The 20,644-nt window shown below is 57.7% G+C and overlaps 1 protein-coding gene across 4 annotated transcripts; it reads right to left on the bottom strand.

Annotated features, from left to right (window-relative positions):
• Positions 1-86: 86 nt before the first annotated feature.
• On the bottom strand, positions 87-19,801 carry ITGA7 (integrin subunit alpha 7). Of its 4 annotated transcripts, none has more exons than XM_081249245.1 (26): positions 19,312-19,801; positions 14,795-14,922; positions 14,616-14,695; positions 13,266-13,521; positions 12,643-12,774; positions 12,262-12,381; positions 11,190-11,397; positions 10,886-11,079; positions 10,421-10,509; positions 10,169-10,296; positions 9,940-10,035; positions 9,732-9,793; positions 9,440-9,609; positions 8,868-9,017; positions 7,885-8,000; positions 7,111-7,303; positions 6,947-7,027; positions 6,761-6,840; positions 6,548-6,622; positions 6,293-6,395; positions 5,619-5,795; positions 5,301-5,432; positions 3,394-3,507; positions 3,067-3,165; positions 2,853-2,978; positions 87-805 (listed from the first exon to the last, which is right to left on the bottom strand). In XM_081249245.1, the coding sequence occupies exons 1-26, from the start codon at positions 19,515-19,517 to the stop codon at positions 575-577; spliced, it is 3,546 nt and encodes a 1,181-aa protein (XP_081105371.1). In that variant the 5' UTR covers positions 19,518-19,801; the 3' UTR covers positions 87-574. The 4 variants fall into 4 exon arrangements, with proteins under 4 accessions (XP_081105371.1, XP_081105369.1, XP_081105372.1 ...); XM_081249243.1 differs by having other exon boundaries at positions 12,262-12,297; positions 19,312-19,641; XM_081249246.1 differs by lacking the exon at positions 12,262-12,381.
• Positions 19,802-20,644: the final 843 nt, after the last annotated feature.

The raw sequence follows: 20,644 nt of genomic DNA, 5'->3' as shown, positions 1-20,644 counted from the left end.
TTCTGGGCTGTGGGGATACAGAGAGAACCAGTCCTCTCTGGAGACCCTGGGCATGAGGGAGCAGCACTCAGCAAAGAAGCCAGAAGTTTCGTCCTCAAATAGTTTTTAATAAATAGACAAAATCCACTGATTGATGCAGCAAACTAAGGTCAGAGGAGAGGGGAAGCTAGGGAGGGAAGAGCCCCTGAGTCAGCGACATAACCTCCTCCCCACCCTCTGGGCTTAAGGCACTTTCAGGGAGATAGGTCCTTGGGGTCTCATTATACAGGGTGAATGGGAGAGCGAGGGTTTAGGGTCCCTTCTCCCCACTTTTGCATCAGGACACCACTGCCATCCTCCCCCTCCCCCACGACCCATCCCTGATTTACCCCCTCTCATCTCACAGCCTCCTAAGGGGAGGTTTGGGGGTGGGTGGGGGTGGTCCTCACGGGGAGAGAGGTCTGTGCCCCTGAGGAAACAGATCCTGCCAAATCCTGATGGGACACCAGCAACCCAGCCTGCCCTCTTCATCCCCAGGAGCCATCTCTGGGGAAGGGGTGCAGGGGACCCATGGGCCAGGCTGGGAAGGAGGAGGCTAGGCAGTGCCTGGCACAGGGCGACCATCGGAGCCCAGCTCCGGGTGCCCATCCGCAGCCAGGATGGGGTGTGCATCGGGGCCGCCCCCCCGGGGGCCGCCCCAGTTGTTCCTCAGGATGGTGCCCGTCTTCTCCTCCTTGAACTGCTCCCGGTCTTCCCGTGGGATCTTCACCGCGTGGTACTGGGGCACAGTGGCTTCGGGGTACTGCGCTCGCTTGAAGAATCCCATCTGGAAGAACAGCAGGCCAGACATGAGGAGGCTGCGGGGCTGAGGCCCCTGGAGCAGATGCCCAGCACACCCCAGCCTCCTGCCTCCACCATCCCTGGGACAGAAAGACCCAACAGCAGCAGAAAGGGGCTGGCTGGGCAGCAGCTCGTGCAGGAAGCAGCCCTCACAGGTGCCACCATCAGTGCTGGGTCCCCAGGTTCTCACTGACAGCAAGAGAAAGACCAGGAGGGGCCTGAGGTGCAGGACCAAGGACATCTCCCTTGGTGCCTGAAAGAGGGGGTTGAAGGTAGAACATCAGGACTGCTGACCCCAAAGGTTTCCACACCCCCAAGATTTTTAAGAGACCCAGTAGCATCCCCTAGAACACAGACAAGAGCAGAGGGAAAACGTGGCTTCCCAGAGCCCTGCAGACTCCAGAATGATTCCTCTCAAGCCTCATACGCACAACCCCTGTGTACCGAGCAGCATCGCCCTTAGGGCGGGCCCTCTCCTCTATGAATATGGTAGAATGGCCCCTCCCTAAGTCATAAACATGCTGGCCCTTACCTACCAAGACAGAAATGTGCCCCTTGCACACTCATACTCAGGACTTCCCAGCACTCCTACATGCTGGACTGCACGGCACCTCCTTGCACGTGTGTCTCTGCATACTCATGCCCACAGAAAAGACATGCACGGCACCTCCCTGCACTCCCCACATGCTCACAACCCCAGGAGCCCACCCAACCCTTGTGCGTGCCCCAGGCTGTGCACACTCACCCTTAGGGCCTCACCCCGACAACCACCTCCCCTCAGTTCCTGGAACTCACACCGCCCTCATGCAATCTCCTTTCTACACCCTGCACATTCCTGGTCCCCTGAATGCTGGGAGCTCGACCTACACTCACATACGTACCCACACACGCACACACACGCACGCACACACATGCTCACACACAACAATTACCCCATGGTCCCTGGACCCCCAGCTTCCGCAGCTGAGGGCTGCACGGCCAGACGGGCCCGGTGGTAGTTGGTGGGGAAAGATGAGCTCTGGCTGTTCCGATGGAAGAAGCCACACTGGGACGTAAGGGAGGAGGGAGCAGAAGAGGTGGAGGATGGGAAGACTGAGGAAGGATGGGGGCCTCTACCTCTGCCTTGTCCCCCTTCCATGGGAGCGGGGAGCAGAGATTCTGGAGCCAGTTTCTCGGAGGCATCAATCTCCCCTAAGAATGGCAAGGTTCCCAAAAGTCTGGATGCCCAGAGGCCTGGTCCACTGATGACTCACATTTGCCAGAGGGTGTGCTTGGTCCTGGGGATGGGGGGCAGTCCTCCATAGGGCCCCAAGGGCGTGCATGGCTCCACATAGCCCAGATGTGGCATGTGGTTCAGGGGATGACCGCTGGTGATGGATGTGATTCTCTGTACTGACACGCGCATGAACGGGCTTTTAATGTGGAGCCCCAGACGCACACGTGATTCTGGCTACACTCTGTGTGTATGAGAATGGTTCCATGTAGAGCATGGTGTGTGGAGGTTCCGAGTTCAGTCCTGGCAACAGTTCCCTGCAGGCAGTTCTCCACACTGGTTGGCTTTCTTGGCCACAGTTTCCTTCCCAGCCTTACCCACCATGCTCTAGTTAATTCAGACCACACTTCCCTGCCTCCATGACTTTGCCTCTCATAGTCCTAAAAGGCCCAGACCCACCCATCCCTCTCCCCACATCCAGATCTTACCACCCCACATTCTAAGGCGCAGCTCCAGGGCCACCTGCTCTCAAGCTTTCTCTTGCCTGAATTCCCACTGCACTTTCTTGACTTAGTCCACTGCCTCGTCCTTGACTACTCCCCTCCCCAACTAGACTATAAAATCCCTGAGAACAAGGTCTACATCTGACTTATCTCTGAAACATCCAGGGCCTGATAGAGACGCTGGTACACGCAGGGTAAGTGCTCAATGCAGATTTGCTGAATAAATGGGAGACTGGGTGAGAGAACCACACCATGAAAGGCCACCTGCCTGACAGGGGAGCCCTGCCCCCACTGGCATCACCCTCCCCAAGCCTCACCTTCCACATGAGCAGCACCAGCAGCGCCAGCACCAGCAGCCCGGCCAGTACAGCCAGAAGGATAACCCACCAGGGGACTCCATCTGCCACCACAGCCACGGGGTCCAGGTATACCGTCACTGGGATCTGGGGAGCAAGGGGTTAAGGGAACAAGGGCTGGAGCAACAGGACAGAAGAGCTTCCCCTGCTCCACACCCCCAGCCCAGCAGCTCACCACCGTGGAGGCATCTCTGAGCAGCAAGTTCTTGATGGAGGACTTCACAGTGATGTTGGCTTGGACAATCACTTCCAGGGACTTCACAGCTGAGTACTCCTAAGGGAGCAGGGAAGGAGACCCTCCTCCTAAATGCCCCCATGCCCCCACCTCCCCCCAGCTCCTGAAGTTGTAAACGGAATGGTGCCCAGCACGGAGGGTGTTTCTGCCTGTCTTGGGTTGAGAGTATGCTGCATTTAGACAGGAAGGAGGAAGAAGGAGAAGAGAGCCCCAGGGTGGGTGTTGGGGAAGAGGATGCCCAGCCCAGCGCCCCAGCCTGACTCTCACCTCCAGGAAGGTGCTGTTCCAGAGGCGGCCCCAGACATGCAGCACAGCTGCACGGTCAAAGCTGTAGAGAGGGCAGCTGAACACCACGCAGCTGGCCGTACCCCGGGTACAGTCCTGGGTACCAGGAAAGGCAGGGCTCTGAGCTGCTTGGCCCCAGCCCACTGAGCTGCCCAGGGCCCAGCACCCTCACGAACGTGGTCACACAGACACTGTCTGTCCAGAGTCTTCCCTCCATCCCTCCATGAGCCCCCATTTCCCCCTGGCTCTTCATTCAATATCTCTCCCATTTTCCTTACCTGGCTTCAAACTCCCCTCCTCCAAGAAGTCTTCCAAAACTAACCCTGTGGTCCAAAATAGCAGCCTACCCCAAATCTGGGCTATTTGGCTTTGAAATGCATGGGGAGCAGGGAGGAGGTCTCTTGACAGCAGCAGGCAGAGTATCTTCCCCAGTAGATGCTTATGTTACCTAATGACAGTCCCGTATATTGAGCATCTATCTGCAAGGTACTTATCTCATTTAAATTCACAACTGTCCTGCAAGGTGCATATTATTATCATCCCCATTTTTCAAACTAGGAAATTAAAGTTCAAAGAGGCCAGGTGACCTGCCTCAGGTCACACAGCTAGCAAAGCTGGAAAGAGGTGGAGCAGATACTTGAACCCAGGTCCAGAGTGAGCAAAGCTGCACTCCTCTGCGAAGCCCAAACTCACTGAAGGAGGAGGAGGATGCCCCAGGAGCTTCTGGGGGGACAGGGGACTTAGGCCCTTCTCCTTCCAAGCCTGACCTAAATCCATTTGGCCCAGTCCCACCTAATGGCCCATTTGCCTAAAAATTAATGTTCTTTTCATCACGCTACCTATACAGAAGAATGGCCACTTTCGAGCAATTCAAGAATCCTTGGTCAATTTGTCTAAAAGTCATTTTAAGTAAAAGAATCCATTTCAAAGTTCTTATCAAAAAGGGTGGCCTTTCAGAAGAAATAAGTCACCTGGAGAAAGCAGGACTATCCATGTAACAGGGAAACAGCAGTTACACAGTCTCACACCACCCCTGAGGTGCCTTCATTTGCTTTCCACCATGCTCTCAGGGGTGCAGGGAAGCTGAGGGCCCCCAGGAAGGATGGGCTGTGGCAGCGGAACTTCCTCCCAGACAGATGCCACCAGAGCTGGCCCAACTGCTGCTCTCCCCCTGCCAAGGTCTCTTTGCCTCTTTTTGCCTCTATTGCCCATCCTTTCCACACCTGGGATTCACCTTCTGCCACCAGGCCAAGCACCCCCTGATCTGTGTCCCCCGCCAACTCTCACTGCCAGCGCCATCCTAAAAGGGATGAGTACACAGAGTGTGCGCTAATCTGCTCAGTGAGCACCCCCAGGAACAAAACCGTGTGAAACAAGGAGGAAACGGAGAGGCAAAAGGGCTCAAAAAGGATAGGCTTAATGAAGCACATAAATATACTACTGATTTAATTATTAGAACTTTTAAAACCTTCAAGTGTTTTTTGACATTGTGAAAATCAAGCAAGTTTCCTTATGCAAATTGACTTTCTGGCCTAAAAGAATTCAAAAGAATAACAAATAGATCTCCGAGACGGCTAAAACCACCCCCTATAAAATGTGACCTTTCATACAAACGCAGGGAGAATCAACTGCATGGGTAACGGGCTATGGTAAGTGCCCTGCTCTGGAGTGAACACCTAGTGGGCATGGGGGAGTGGCGGCGGCGGCAGCTGCTTCACAGGTGTGATGTGAAGTGCCCTGTCACCTTGCCCCCAGTGTCTGTGACCATCACAGCTGTTGACAGGCCACCCAGCACCCCGAAGCTCCCTGCCCTCCCCTCTCCCCGCCATCCTCTGCCATACCACGTGCCCCACCCCATCCTGCCTGGGCCACGTTTGCCCCGCCCTCACCAGGGTGACATTTTTCTTCTTCTCGGCAGAGGACACTGGCCACCAGGACGTGCTGGGCTCTGGCTGCTCATGAGGCTCCTGCGGCTCTGGCTGCCCCAGCTCCCGCCGCCTTCTGTCCCTGCTGTCCACATCCTGAGGTGGGGAGGGGGCCCAGTGAGGGTCCCTCCAAACGCAGCAAGGAGAGGTGGCACCTCCTCCCCAGCGCCCTCCTCCTGGCCCCCGACCAGCCACAGAGCCCCAGCCCCACGGCATCCTTCCCAAAGTCTGACCACGCCCCACCCTGCTTCCGCAGCCCCACCCACCTCGCCTAAGCCTCACCAGGTGGAGGATGTTGGGCCTGGGGGAACAGAGTCCCCTCTGCCCCGGCCGCTGCCCGCCCTCCAGCTCCACCCGCATGGGATACAGCAGCCACTTCCCGTTGGCAATCTCGTGGGGCCACATGATGTTGAGGAAGGCCGAGCCCAGGGTATTGAGTGACTGGCCTTGGTTGGAGACCTGTGGGCACAAGAGAGTGAGAAGGACAGGTTCTAAATCCCCAGAGATGGAGGGGACAGGGCTGCGGGGAAGCCTCAGGAAGCATAGCTTCAACAAAGACTCAGGATCCTAGATCCAGGCACCATTCTCTGCCCACCCCAAACCCAGGAAAACCCGGAGATGTCACCAGGAAATGCGGGGAGGCCCCAGCCAAGCAAGGGCAGGGTTCTGGGAAGAGATATCAGCCCTCCCCCCATGTCCCCCTCCCCCAGCGGAGGCCCCTGGGCCCTCATGGCCTCCCCAGACCAGCAGGTGAGATGTCCAGTCAGGAATGAGCAGGAAATGGTCAACTGAGCCCTCAACACAAACACCTGCACACAGCCAAGGCCCAGGAACTGGGGGAGGCCTCGAACTCGCCGGACCACCAGGTGCCAGATGGGAGAAAAGCCACAGCCCTTGGGACGTGTCTCAGCTTCTCCTCTGTGCCAAGAAGGGAGGGACCTCACCAGGCCACTTACCGTAACCTCATACTTGACCTTGCTGCCCACATCCCGCTCAGACTGCATGGCGCTCTCGCCCCGCACCACGCCGGAGAAGAAGAGCTGCTGGGGAATGGCCACCCTGGTGAGGAGGGGTCAGAACAGGGGCTGAGGAGGCCTGGGGCCTGATGGAGGGTCAGGAGGGTCAGGCCAGGTGAGGCAGAGCCCAGGCCTGGGTTTGGGGGTAACAATGCCCACCCCTCTGGCGGAGGTGCCCACCTGGACAGGGCTTACCCCGTGATGGACAGTGGCAGCTCGATGAAGACACGGGCTCGGGCAGAGACCGGCTGCAGCTCCTGCTCGCTGATCCTGGCGTGTGGCAGGGGCAGGCGTGGGCGGCGGGCACAGGCACCGCCCCAAGGGATCAGGTGAGGACAGCAGAGCCCTTTCTAGGTGGACTTCAAGCCACTGCCCCCACCCCCACCCACCCTGCCCCGCCAGGCTTACGTGGCCAACAGCAGCTCCACCTCCAGCTCTGTGGTCTCAATGGTGATCCCTGAGGTGCTAAGGATGAGGTAGAAGGTGACCTAGGCAAAGGGTGGAGCAAGATTAGAGTCCAGGAGGGCGAAGGGCTTGAGGAGAGGTCAGGGGTGAGAGAGCCACTCGGATAGGGATAAGGGCAGATAGGCCGACCTGGGCATCTCTCTTCATGGGGTTCCCCAGCTCACACTCAACATGGGAGGCGTTCTCATTGGACAGGCACAGAGGCTTCTCCTGGAGTGGGGAGAGAAGGAGAGATCAGCTTCGGTTACTGGAGCCCCCAAGACCCCACCCCTGCCCTTCCCCCGGGCCCTCACCGCAGGGTCCAGGGCCCGGACTCCTGAATAGTGCAGAGAGGCAGGGAGGGTGACCAGGAGCTGGGCTTCATGGGCGTCATCCCCATCAGCCTGGGGCTGGGCTGGGTCCGAAGGCAGATTGGTGACCTTCAGCTCCAGGCCAATGACTGGCTGCCCACTCAGTGCAAACAGGGCTGTCGTCCCATCTGCATCCCTGGGGGGTCAGATCCCACTCACTCTAAGACCTGAACACGTGCCCCCGCCTCTCCCTCTTCCTGCTCCCCCTGCCAGTGCGTGCTGCCTGCCCCCACTCCCTGAACCTCTCCTCCCACCCTGGCTCTTCCAAATCTCCGCACACACTGGTCCAAGCCTCAGACTCAAGAGAGTCAAGACTGGGAGTCAGGGGACCTTTGTTTCTGGCCCCAGCTCCAGCACTTATTGACCTTGGGCAACTAACTTAACCTCTCTAGGCCTCCGTTCCCCATCTCTAAAGTGGGACTAGTAATATTTCCTGCTTCATGGGGTTGTGAAGACATAACAGTGAGATGTATGTGAACTGTATAATTTTTTTTATATGGTGAAGGCTTGTCACTCTCTGTCAGAGGAGCCCCTGTGGGCCCCTCACTGCCCTCATCCTGCAAACTTCTGAGCTCTCGGCAGGTCCTCCCCACCTTCCACCTTCCACCCTCTCCCTGCAGGCTCAGCCCCCGCCCCTGCTGGCCCTCCCAAGGGGACTTGCTTCCGTCCCTTGATCTCTTGCCTTCCCACCCCACCTGCTCCCTCGCTCCCCCTCACATGGGCAGAGGCTGAAACTCCGTGTCGCTGACACGGGCGCAGAACCGAGCGTGGACCAGCTGCAGATTGCTCTGACACACCTTGTCTTCACCACAGCCTTGCTTCAGAAAGTGGATCTGGGGGGAGATTTGAAGAGGGGGTCATTCCCAGGGGGTGAATGTATCGCCAAGGCGTATGGCGGGGTAGAGGATCACGGGAATAAACAACCTGAGTTCAACCCGCGGATCTGCTGCTTCCTAGCTGTGTGATACACCCAGCTGGTCACCTAACCACTCTGAGCTGTGTCCTCATCAGTAAAATGATGGGGGCTTCCCTGGTGGCGCAATGGTTGAGAGTCCGCCTACCGATGCAGGGGACGCGGGTTCGTGCCCCGGTTAGGGAAGATCCCACATGCCGCAGAGTGGCTGGGCCCGTGAGCCATGGCCGCTGAGCCTGCGCGTCCGGAGCCTGTGCTCCGCAACGGGAAAGGCCACAACAGTGAGAGGCCCGCGTACCGCAAAAAAAAAAAAAAAAGTAAAATGATGGAGGTATTATGATGCCGTGGTAGAGAGCAGCAGGCTAGTCCACAGCGAGGCCGCATTTCCTTGGCCTTTCTTGCATGTAACTAAGTCCCAGACTTAGAACGTGAAGAGAAGTAAAGAGCATCACTTCCGGACTGGCCTTAAGAACCATACAAGGAGCTCCCCGACCCCCTCCACCTGATGGGGATAGAGGTGACATAAGGACTGGGAGGCCACATTTGAACATGGCAGACCCCCACCACCCTGGGCCCCTGAATGACTGCCTGTCCCCTCTGACTAGGAACACATGATAATTTGGGCCATTTTACATCTGTGGTCCACCTGTTACAGCATCTAGAAATATGAGGAACAACTGGGGTAACATGAAAGAATTTTGCAAGCTATGAATGTCACTGGTGAGGGATTCATGATCCCTGTCCCTCCCAGCTTATTTTCCTGGGCTAAACCAGAATGCATGCTCACCTCTGTCCGCTGGGTGCTGGGCTGGTGGGCATTGAGGATGGGGGCCACGGGGGGCAGCCCCTGACCAGGAGCCTGTCGCCGGAGCCGAGGGGTCTGGAGACTATAGGACAGAGTCACCACGATGGCTCGAAGCTTGTCTTTGACATTCTCCTGGGGAAGGGAAAAGATAGACGTGAATACAAGAACAACCCCCAGCCCCCAGCCCTGCCCAAAGCCAGACCTAGGACAGATCCTGAAACCTGGAAAGAGGCTCAGGGAGACAAAGGAGAGAGGTGGAGAACTGGGCTAGCAGGGGGAGAGCAACTGGGGTGGAGAAGGGAGGACAGCCAGGATTTAGGGCTTCAGGGACCAGACGAGAAGATGGAACCTGCCATGACCATCTCCAGGGTGTATAGAACTTGACAGGAGATGCAAGAAAACAGCAGGTAAAAGAGAGGCCCAAAAGGGAGCCTTCCCAAAAGTCGAGATCTTAGACTGAGGTGTGAGTGTGTTTGGGAAGAAGATGAGAGGAACCCAGGAAACGAGAAGATGTGATGACAATGACCCTCAGAGGCCAAGGGGTCAGCGTCCACCTGAAGCTGAAGCATAGTGTCTCCACAGACTCGGTCATGCTGGTGTTTCAGCCACACGGTGCCTGAGGCCTGGTGCTTGGGGTCATCCGGGCCACGGCTCAGGAAGGTCACACGGGGCACCTGGCCCCGGAGCCTCCGGTCTGTGTCCCCATCTAACGTGTAATCCAGGGCTGTGGCAGGCGGGAGAGGAGGGGCCCGTGAGCTGCAGAGCAGCTCCAATGGGCCCTTCTCTGCACCCCGGAGTGACCCACCCTGACACCCAAAGGGGTGGGAGCGGAGGGGCCTCACTCACCCACAACAGGGCTGTAGCTGCTGGGCGATGCAATGTAGCTGAAACAGACCCTGAGGTCCATGCTGTGGGGACAAAGGCAAGGCTGACAGGCCTGGGCCACACCCCAACCCTGCCCACTCCTGTCCCAGCCCCAGCCCCAAACTGGGCAGACAGGGGAGAACTGGACCCTGGAGGCTCCCCTCCACCCTCCCCTCGGACCCCGCCTCACCAGACCGAGTGGCCACTGGCGCAGTTGGGCTGTTCTAGGTCGATGGCTCTTGGAAGAATAGAGACCTCGTGGGAGACGTGGAGGACGGGCCTGGCCCTGGGGAAGGGGGAGTCCAGGGCACAGGAAACATGAGAACATGAGGCTGGGAAAGAGGGGAGGCGGCAGATCTGGCACTGCAGAGCGGCTCCGGCCTTGGGGAGGGGGAGGCCAGCAGAGAGGGAGGGCTCACCTGAAGAGCACGGCAGTGTCGGCCAGGGAGCCCACCAGCAGGTCCGGGTAGCGGTTCCCATCCACATCCAGGCCGCCCGACAGAGAGTAGCCAAAGCTCTTTATGCCCACAGCCTCGCCCTCCAGCACCTGGGGGACCAGACCATCAGCCTCCCCACCCATCACCCCCCAGCCTCTGCCTCCCCCACCCTCTGCTGCTGTGCCCCCTGGGTCCCCCAGACACCCATTCCCTCATCCCCACCACTCCCCTCACCTGGGAAGGTTTGACGACAACCCCCAGGCTGCTCCCGTGGTAGATAAAGACTTTCCCATCCCCGTCGAAGGGAGCCCCTACAGCAAGGTCTGCAGGAGTGGGAGAAAGGCAATCAGACCTGGGGGCTGAGGGTGGGAGGCATGAGGTCCAGGCCCCTACTTTCCCTCAGTCACTCAGTTCCATACCCTGTGTTTTCTATTTTATTGAGAGGCTACTAAGTCCTGGGCACCTTACACATGTCATTTTTAATCCTTTCAGTTACTCTCTGCAGGTATCACTAGCTCAGAAAGGGTACTTGCCCAAGGTCACAAAGCTGGTCAATGGTAAAGCTCAGACAGGAGCCCAGGTTGCTCCTCTCCCTGAGCCCTCAGAAGACCTTCCCCTTGACCTCAGAGGCACTTCTGCACCCCTGCCCCTCCCCCCTCCCTCCCCCCGTTCCCCAGCCTTCCCTGTCCCCAGTCACACCTGGGAAGCCATCTTGGTTGAGGTCCCCCAGGACAGCCAGACTGATCCCAAACATGGAGTCAGGAGAGCCGCAGAGCCGCAGAGGGGAGACCCCAGCCCAGTGACCCCCCTGGTTCAGGTACACATACACGGCACCCCCCAGTTCTTCTTGGCGCTCAAAGAAGTAGGGGGCACCCACTACCAGATCTGTCCAGCTATGGAGAGAGGGAGACAGCCAGCGGAGTCAGGTGGAGAGGCCAGAGGCCCCTTACCCCTCCTAGATCCAGCCTCCCCCAGGCTCCACCCGCCTCAGCCCACTCTTCACCCGTCATTGTTAAGATCAGCCACTGCCAGCGAGTAGCCAAAGCCAGAGGTCAGGCGCTCCCCGGACAGCATAACTTCAGGCACCAGGCGACTGGCGCTGTCTTTGCGCAGAATGACCACAGCACCCTTGTGGTTGGCACGGGGGGCCCCTGCCACAAAGCTCAGCTCCTCTGCTCGCACCAGACTCTTCCCCGAGTCGATGGAGAAACCTGGATGGGGGCAACTCACCAGTGAGCTCTCCCCACCAGACTCCCAGCCAGGGTAGGTCACACCTCCTCCCACCCCGCCCCTCCCTAAAAGGTAGAGGTGCCCTCTGAGATGTCACCACCACAGCTGGACCACTCCTCTTCCCCTCCAGAGGCCCGGAAGCCCTCCCCACCCAGAGACTAAGGTCTGGCACAAGAAGTGCGATGAGGTCGGCCTCAGGGCCTGGGGAGGAAGGAGAAAGGCAATGGCTGAGAAGGCCAGGCCGCTGGGCTGGGGGCTGAGGCACCGGCGGAGCTGGGTCAGGGGGCCCCCATATGATTCCCTGGAACTGCTCTCCTCTCTGCACACCCAGGAGGCCCCCATCCCATCCAATGCACCTTCTTTGCCCCCTACTCCCACCATCCTGGCAGGAAGAGGAAGACTTCACATGGACAGGAGTGGAGGAAACAGGGGGGAAATGGGGAAGTGCTTGATTCACGCAAGCTTCTCCCAGGCCTCGTTTCCTCCTCTTGTGCAGAAGGATGCGGATGAGAAAGGAGAGGGACTTACCAACACAGCTGGACCTTTCTCCACACATGCCCACCATCCATCCCCCACAGAAAGTCCCCCAGAGGTCTAGCCTCCTTCCTTCCCAGTACAGCCTCAGCCCATCTGGATCGTCCTCCATGGAGTCCCCCGTTCACAGCCCCGAGGCTTCACCCCTGGGGCCTCTTCTCCTTGGGCCTGGTTACTGGGCTCAGCTCTTGTCTGTAATCTGGGCCCAGTGGGTGTTTCTCTGGGTACGTGTTGGGGGGCAGGGCAGGAGAGGTGGGGAGGCCAGGCCAAGCCCCCAGGGCCCAGGAGGACGTGGAGGGGAGCTTACAAACCTAAGTAGCTATTCAGGGCCAAGTCTCCGGCTGGTCCTGGGAGCCGGTCAGCAGGGTCCAAAGTTTTATACACCAGCTGGTCAGGGTCTGAGCTATCAATGTTGGTCACAAAGAGCAACCCTGCGGGGGAGCGGGGCAGGGGAGACACCAGGGGAGGGACATCCAGAGGAGGGGCCACAGAGTGGGGAGACAGAGGCAGACAGAAAGAGGAAGAAGTGGAGAAAGAATACGAGAGAGACAAACAGACCAGAGAGATAAGAATCAGAGACACAGACAGAGTGAGGGACAGAGACAGAGACGGAAGGACGGGAGCGTGGAGAGAGAGGACAAGAGAGAGGAGCAGAGGGTTAGAGCGGCTCCAGGCCGGGGAGGGGTCCCTACCAAAGTAGCTGTTGGCAGGGACCGGGATGAGGCGGGGGTCCTGCTCCTTCTCACCCCCCGCCTCGTAGGGCCCGTCGTCCAGATGTGCCAGGTCCGCTGAGCCCTGCACACAGAGCTCCACCCTGGCCGTGCCTGCAAGGACAGACCCGTTAGTGCCCAGGACAGGGAGCAAGGAGCACCCGCAGGCCGGGCGCTAGTTAGACAGGCACCCAGGGAAGCCCCTCCTCTCCTTTCCAGCCCTATCTCCACCCCCTCCCGGCCCAAGCTGCCTGGGGTCCCCCAGACTTGGCATCACACTCACCGAGTGTCAGCCTGGCCAGCGGCAGCGTGCGGAGATGGGAATGGGAGTGATGAGGTGTGGGCTGGTGTGTTGGAGCATGCGGGCCCCGGCTGGGCATGTGGGAGCTCATGCCAGCATGTTGCAGAACTCTCGGCCATGCGGAGGAGAGGCGATGGCCCCGTTCGTGTGCGTGCTGGCATGGCTGTGGTGAGAAGCGTGGCAGGGCCCCAGGGCTCCACGGCAGTGAACACGTGGGCGTGCTTGGCCACATGCTGCCCCCAACCCCCTCTCTGAGGTACTGGACATTTTGGTTCCCTTCTCCCCTCCCCAGGGAGTCACTCACCCTTCCAGTTATAGGTTCCTGGGGCCCCAAAGAGGAGGTAGTGGCTGTCGGGGGAGAAGGCAGCGGCCGTGCCCTGCTGGCAGAACCCAAATTGTTCGTGGCCCTGGGGGCGTCCCTCACAGAACTTCCACTCCCCACCATCCAGCTCGTCGTGGATGGCCAGGTCCTGGCTTAGCACAAAGCAGCGACCAATCACGTCCCTCGTCTCCAGGATCTGGTCCACACGCTGCCGCGCCTCGTATCGGTGCGCACAGGTCTGTGGGAGAAAAGGAGAGGGGGTCATTCCACTGTGAGGGCCAGGACCCTGCCTGAGCCACACTGCCCGTGTGCAGACACTTGGCAGACACTGGTTCACTTGCACACGGCTGCACGCACGCAGGTGCGTACAGGCGCGCACACACACACAGACACATCTGCCAGCATCACTTGGGCACCGCCCCCCAGCCCAGTGTAAGGCAGGTATATATATAATCCCCTGCCCTATCCTCTCTGCACCCACTTCTTCACCCCGGCAGGAAGAAACCCTGTTCTACATTCTGCCCGGGCACCCAGAGCACAACTAAGCCAGCACCCAGAACTCGTATCCCCTCGACCCAGCCAGATGGGACTATCCCCGACATGCCCAGCTTGGTACGGCCTCTGAACCTTTCTAAGCACCGCCACCTCGTCTGCAAAGAACTCCCTCCCTTCTCCACTCTCCAAGTGTTGCTTATTCTGGAAATCCTGGCTCAAATCACCCCACCTGCAGGAGTCTTTGCTCTCCACTCCTCCCTTGAACTTGTATAGACTGGGGACCATACCACTCACTTAGCATTAACCATATTCTGCCCCATAGGGACTTATATTATTGTTTGTGCATGTTAGTGACAACACAGAGAGAAAGAATGAGAATCTCTGGAACTATGCAGGAGGCTAGTTGAGAACCAGGCTTTTCCCTGAGTTTACACGTCCTCTCTCAGTAACCAGCACAACGCCTGATATTTAAAAGGTTCTCAGTAAGTTTGACAAATCAGTGGATGGATGAACGGTTAGATATTTTTAAATTTATAAGGACAGGGACCATGTCTTACACCTTTTGGTATCTCTCTGAGGTCCTCAGAAGCAGACCATCTTACCGTATTGCCAACCTGAGTTCTGTAAGCACATCTGTGCATATGCACACACCAGACACACACACACATACATACACACACCACCCTTGCATAAGTCACAAGAAGTGGTACTCATTGCAATTATATTACTGTTACAGAGTCAAACTGTTTTTCCTTCTTTTAAAAAATTAATTTTCATGACCTTTTTCAATAAAAATAGTAAATATTAAAAGTCAAAAAAAAACGATATGGTACTCACAACGATCTTGCCCCCAGGTCCCTGGCTCCGGACACTGACTCCCAACCACTGGTTCTCCTTACTCTCCTTCTGCACGTCAGCTGGAGGCGGGACACTGGGAATTAGGGGAGGAAAGAGGAAGCCAAGTCCTCCCCTCCCCTCCTCCTGTGCCCCCCACCCCACCCCCACAGGGCCCTCACCTCCCTGGTCGATGTCCACTCTGTAGCAGTCAGTCTCTTCCAGGCTCAGGGGGCAAGCGAAGAGGCCTCCAGTGCGATTTGCCTGCTGCCCAGGCAGGGCCAGAGCCTGGGGAGCGCCCACCAGCAGCCTGCATGGCGGGGCAGCAGCAGGAGTTGGTGGCCAGAGTGCTCCACCTCCCCAGAGCTGCCCAGGCCCAACTCCTCGGTACCAGGCAGAGTGTTGAAGGACTAAGGCAAAGGGCCAAGAGCCAGTTTTCCCATGTCCTGATACGGGCAAATTAACACACTTGGCCGTGCAATCATCACATTACGCATGCACATACTATCTGGATGAAGAACCACATACATAGTAGATACACACACACACACACACACACACACACACACACACACGCTCACGCCACCCAAGCAGCCTGGCCACTGGTTTGAAAGAACCGCCTGTTCCCAGCACCTGTTCCTGACCAGCCCTTCCTACCCGCCACTCCCTGGCCCCATCCCCAAGCTCTGCCCTCCCCCACAACCACAGTTCAGTTCAAACCTTCCAAGAAATGCCAAAAATGCTGGGAGCAAAAGTAACAGCACCATGAGGTGGCCCAGGGACCAGCTCTGGGGGGCCAAGCAAGAGACTAGATATGGGTCCGCCTCCCTCACCCTCTCCTCGGGGATCCGTCAAAGACCCACCACCCAGCAACCGTGCCAGCCCAGGATCCTATCAGTCACGCCGGCTGGCTTGGAGGTAGGGGCAAGTTTCTCTTTCTGTCTCCAATCCTAGCCCCGTTCTCCCCATACATCCTGAATCCCCTTCCCCATCCTTCCTTCTCCTCCCCCTGTCCATGATTTTCCCCATTCCTCTCCCCGCCCCACCCCCACCCAGCCTGCTCTCCTACCTCCCCCTCAGACACTTTCCCAGCTACAACTTTCTTGGCAGGACAATTTTCCATGATCACAGCCAAGGCTTCTTCCCCAGGGGAGGACTGTGCTGGGAATGGAGGCTGCCTGGGTCCCCTGGGGAGGACCCCCACGCCAGGAGTGGGGAGAGAGAGAGGTGAGGTGATTGGCACCCAGCTGGCTACAAGGATCTTCTCTTCGCAGAAGGAGACTCAGAAGCATCAGCAAGACAAACCTCGAGGCCTCTCTCCCCCACTCTTTTCCTCCATCACCCTCACTGGGGCGTGAGGCCCGAAACTGTGTGGGGCAATATTGCAGACAGGCATCTGTGGGGCACTGTGCCAGTTCTGATGGGGCACAGAGCCATTCTCTCTTCCCACAACTCCTCCTCGTCTCTTAGCAGCTGTCACCCCGTGTCAGAGCCAATGTCACGAGAGAGGGGGGTGGGGAGTGTAAGGGAAGAGAGCATACACTGGGCATTCGTTAACAACTATTTATCGAGAACCTATCATCTGCCAAGCCCTGTGTCAGGCACTGGTGAGACAAGGAAGTAATATTTATTCAGCACCTACTATGGGTCAGGCCCTAGGCTAGATGCCAGGGATATGAGGAACTAACGTTTATGACTCTCTACTAGGTGCCGGGCACCAGGCTAGACATGTTACCTGCATTATCTCATTTAACCTGCACAACAATCCTACGTGAGGATTCTTTGCTTCTCTTTCAGATGAGGAAACTCAGAGACATTAGTTGGATGCTGGAATTCAAACCCACATCTGCCAATTCCAATATCCATGCCTTTTCCACCCAATAACTGGCCACCTTCAGAAAAGGAAGACAGGGATGAGGAGAGGAGGGTAACCAAGCAGAAAAAGAAACTAGGTGGCATGGCCAACCTTCAGACAAGTCCATGGTGCTCCCACCTCCAAACACAGAGATGGGGAGCCCTTGGAGGACTGGGGCTGCCTCATTCATCTTTGCATTTGCCCCCTAGGAGGTGTCCATATGTGTTTGCTGGACCCACACATTATGTAGGCTCACAGAGACATGCAGCGTCTCAGCTGGTCAGCGCATAACTAAGCACCAGGAGAAGCTAACAGTCGTGTTTAATGCTCACATCTCCCCTGGAGGTCATGAGTAGGGAGTAGAAAGGAGGGGAGGGGTCCATATGGAGGAAAGAAGCTGAGTGCATAGCTATGCCCAGCCCCACCCTTGGTGGAGAACAGACCAGACCATCCCACCTGGAACAACAGTTCCCACACACAGCTTCTCCAGTCCCTCCACCTCTGCCCCAGCCACACACTCCCTCCTGGCTTCATCCCATGATCCCCAGCCACCCCAGACCTCTGGACAGAACAGTATCCACAGATGCAGCCACTGCAGAGAGAAAGGCAGCTAGGAGCAAAGGACTCCCTGGGAGCCTGGCTAAGTGGAGGTGAAGGGAGTAGCCCAGTACCTCTGCACTTCTCAATTCCCCATTCACTCCAGGCTCCAACCCAAGTCTGGCCCACTCTGACTCTCTCAATCTGGGTGGCCCTCTGGGGAGGGTGCTTGGCCTGGAAGGTTGGCTCAGCCCCGGGGGTGCTCCAGCCAAGCCTTTGGATCCAGGCTCGCTGTAAGGCACTAAAGCTACGCTCCAGCTCTGTGGATCACCGTACAAGAAAAAAGGTACCAACACTCATAGCACCCGCTGTGGGCCTCGCACTATTCTCAGCATTTTACATGTGTTAACAACTCTTTCAATGCTCACAGCAACTCTATATGGTAGTACAGTTGATGGTATTACAGTTGATGGAAATAAATGAGGCTGAAACCACAGAGCAAAGAAGGTTACACTTCAAAGTCTCATCCGGGGCCAGACTGAAAGACATCAAAATTGGTGAGGTCTGGGCTTCCCTGGTGGCGCAGTGGTTGAGAGTCCGCCTGCCGATGCAGGGGATGCGGGTTCGTGCCCGGTCTGGGAAGATCCCACATGACACGGAGCGGCTAGGCCCGTGAGCCATGGCCGCTGAGCCTGCGCGTCCGGAGCCTGTGCTCCGCAATGGGAGAGGCCACAACAGTGAGAGGCCCGCATACCGCAAAAAAAAAAAAAAAAAAAAAAAATTGGTGAGGTCTTTCGATCAGTGAGTGCTGGGGACAGTGACCTGCAACCCCAAAGCCAGGGACTTAGCGAGGTATCTGGCCTCTCACAGGCCACCAGACAGCAGAGCGCCCCCTGCTGGAACAAGAGCAGGGTGAGGGGGTCAGGCCCCTCTGGGAAGGCCCCCAGTTTGGCTCAGGGGCCACCATCAGAGACGAGGGGGAAATGACAAGAGACCAAGCTATTAAAAATAACCTAGAATTTGCCTGGAAATAGCTCAGAGAGCTCAGCATGTCCTAAAAAGGCCTCCAGTCCTAGAACTCTAGCACATGGGGGGAGGGGGGAGGGAGGGAGACAGAGATGAGGGAGGAAGCAGATAGAAGGCTGAAGAAGAGATGAAGTCAGTAGCTTTCCATTGCTCCCAAAGTTTGGGAGACTGCTTGACCCTGCTCGCTGATGACAGGGATAATGGAAGATGAAGAATCAGTGCTAGCCCCTCCTCCCTGAGCAGGGGAGAGAAATGAGCTCTTGTCCCTACTCTCTGCCCCCAGGCCAATAGCAGTGGGGAGAAGATAGTCCCAGTGGACAGCACTGATCCCAGTAATGGACACTTAGTGTGGCTTAGGCACTGGCCTAGGAGAGAAAAGTCCCCTGGCAGGAAGGGGTGGGCCACTTTCTTCCCCTTCCTGCCTCTCTTTTTAAAATCGTATAAGGAGCTGGGGCCAATAGTACAGGAAGCATGACAGTCACAGTCCCCATAAGTGTGTCTTTCTCCCACAGGTCCCGAACTGATTAGAAAATAACCAGAATTGTCCTCTGCCCCTCACTCTCCCTGCCTCTCCCCACTGCTGAGATTCCTGGAGCTGGAAATTTCCTGAGGAGGAGGAAGGGGAACAGCCTGGCCAGCATCCTTCCTGGATCTCTCTCACTGCTGCTGCTGCTGCTGCTGCTGCTGCTGCTGCTGCTGCTGCTGCTGCTACAACTTTGGAGGTTCTGTGTCCTGCCACCCTCTATCACCAAACCACATAGTTCAGACTGCCAGACCCTCCCAGGTCCTCTCCCAGCCTTCCTGGGGTCCTGAGGCACAGAAGCGGCAGCCCAGTGTCCTGATGCTCTCTTTCCATCCCATGGCAATGCCCTGGCAGGAAGTTATTTCTGGAGTCTACCCTCCATCACTTCCATGGCACCTTCAGCCTCTCTGTCCTTTCCCTCTCCTCCTGACCTAAGCAGAGGCCAAATGCTCAATCTCCCTCCCTGAGGGAGTTCAGCCCCCAGAAGGAGGGGAGCCACAAGCCCTGGGACTGGAACAAGAATGCAAGTTGGGGTGAAAGGAGATAGCTCCCAGCCAAGACAAGAACCTTGTTCTCCAACTTATCCCCGAAGCAAGATGCTGGGTGTCAGACCCAAGACAGGCAAGGCTCCAGGCTGGGGTGTGGGTTATCTGTAGGCAGCCTGAGTCTTGATGGGGTTGGAAGATTGAGAGACGGGGCGGACCGAGGGGGCATCTGTGGCTCGGGCACGGGGATTCTGCGCGGGTGTGGTGACTCACCAGCTTTGGGGTCCGGGCTGCAACTGCCGATGCAGAGCCACTGAGAAGCCAAAAAGACTCCCTGGCTCGCCTTCCTTGCGCAGGGCGCCCATCACGTCCAGATTGAAGGCGACCGCACCTGGGAAGAGCAGTCCGGCAAGCAGGGAGCCAAGAAGGTAACAAATCCCAGGGGTTCCCCATGGATCGCGGCCCGGAGTCCCTGCCATGGGGCGACCCCCACGCGCGCTCCGGGAGAGCGCAAGGAAATCCTCTCGCGCCCCGAGTCCCAGGTCTCCCGAGGCGGGTCTCTGGTCTCCGAGTCTCGCCGGCCCTTCAGAGGGTCTCCCAGCCTTCCGCCTCGCCACCCCTCTCCCGCCGCTCCGCCGCCCCAGCACCAGCCAAGACAACTGCAGCGGCCGCAACCCCTGGTCCACTCCGGCTCCCGCCTCCGCTCCCACGGGTGCCGCCCCGGCCCCGCCCTCGCCCCGCCCCTCGGCCCCGCTGCAGGTGGAGGTCGCCGGAGTCGCAGAGGGATGCCCAGGAGGGAGGCTCCGGGTGGAAACCCTCCGAGCCCCACCCCACCTCCGGCGCCGCCCCCGCCAGCGCTCTCCCTTTCCCCCCACTCCTGCCCTAGCCCGCGAGCGGTGGAGGCGGTGTCTGGGAACGGGGAGGGAGTGAGAAATAAGGATAGAAAGGCGCCGAAAAAGAGGAGCGGCGGGGGGCGGGACGGGTAAGAGATGGGAAGTGGATGAGGCTAAAGGAGAGTCTGGGAAGAGAGAAATGCAGAGAGAAAGATGCAGATGAGTCCGGTGTGGTCCCTTCTCCCCATGGACACACAGAGCACCTCTCCTGCTGTTTGAATCAAACCATTTCCCACCCCATCCCATCCCACCTCTCAGAGTCCGGCCGTGACGACGGCTCTGCTGGACACATACATCGTCAGCGTTCAGAGAAGCAGAGGAAAAGAGAAGAGACAAGAAGAAAGAAAAACTCAGCAGGCCTGGGGAGGGGAACAAAGGAGGCAGGTAGAAAGAAAACTGAAAGAAAAAAGAGATGGAGAAAGAAGGGTAAGAGTTTGATCACCAAGGACGGAATGAAGGGAGAAAACAAGGAAAAGACTGAGGGTGATATAGGAAGAGGAAATTAAGCTGGGGTGAAAGCATAGACTGTCAAAGAAGGCCAAAAATGTGAGAGATTGGCCCCAAGAGGCAGAGAGATGGGAAAGAGGTCTCTGGCTTCCAGATCCTTCCCAGAACCGTACATTTCCTACCCTCCAAAGGGGAAGGGATTGGAGGGGACAGGGTCCTGCGCTGGCCCAGGCAGGATCGGGGTGGGGCTTCCCAGGGATGTCCAC

This window comes from Mesoplodon bidens (genome assembly GCF_964165515.1).
Source record: "Mesoplodon bidens genome assembly, chromosome: 11".
Classification (NCBI taxonomy): Eukaryota; Metazoa; Chordata; class Mammalia; order Artiodactyla; family Ziphiidae; genus Mesoplodon; species Mesoplodon bidens.
This window is presented reverse-complemented; position numbering and strand designations above follow the sequence as displayed.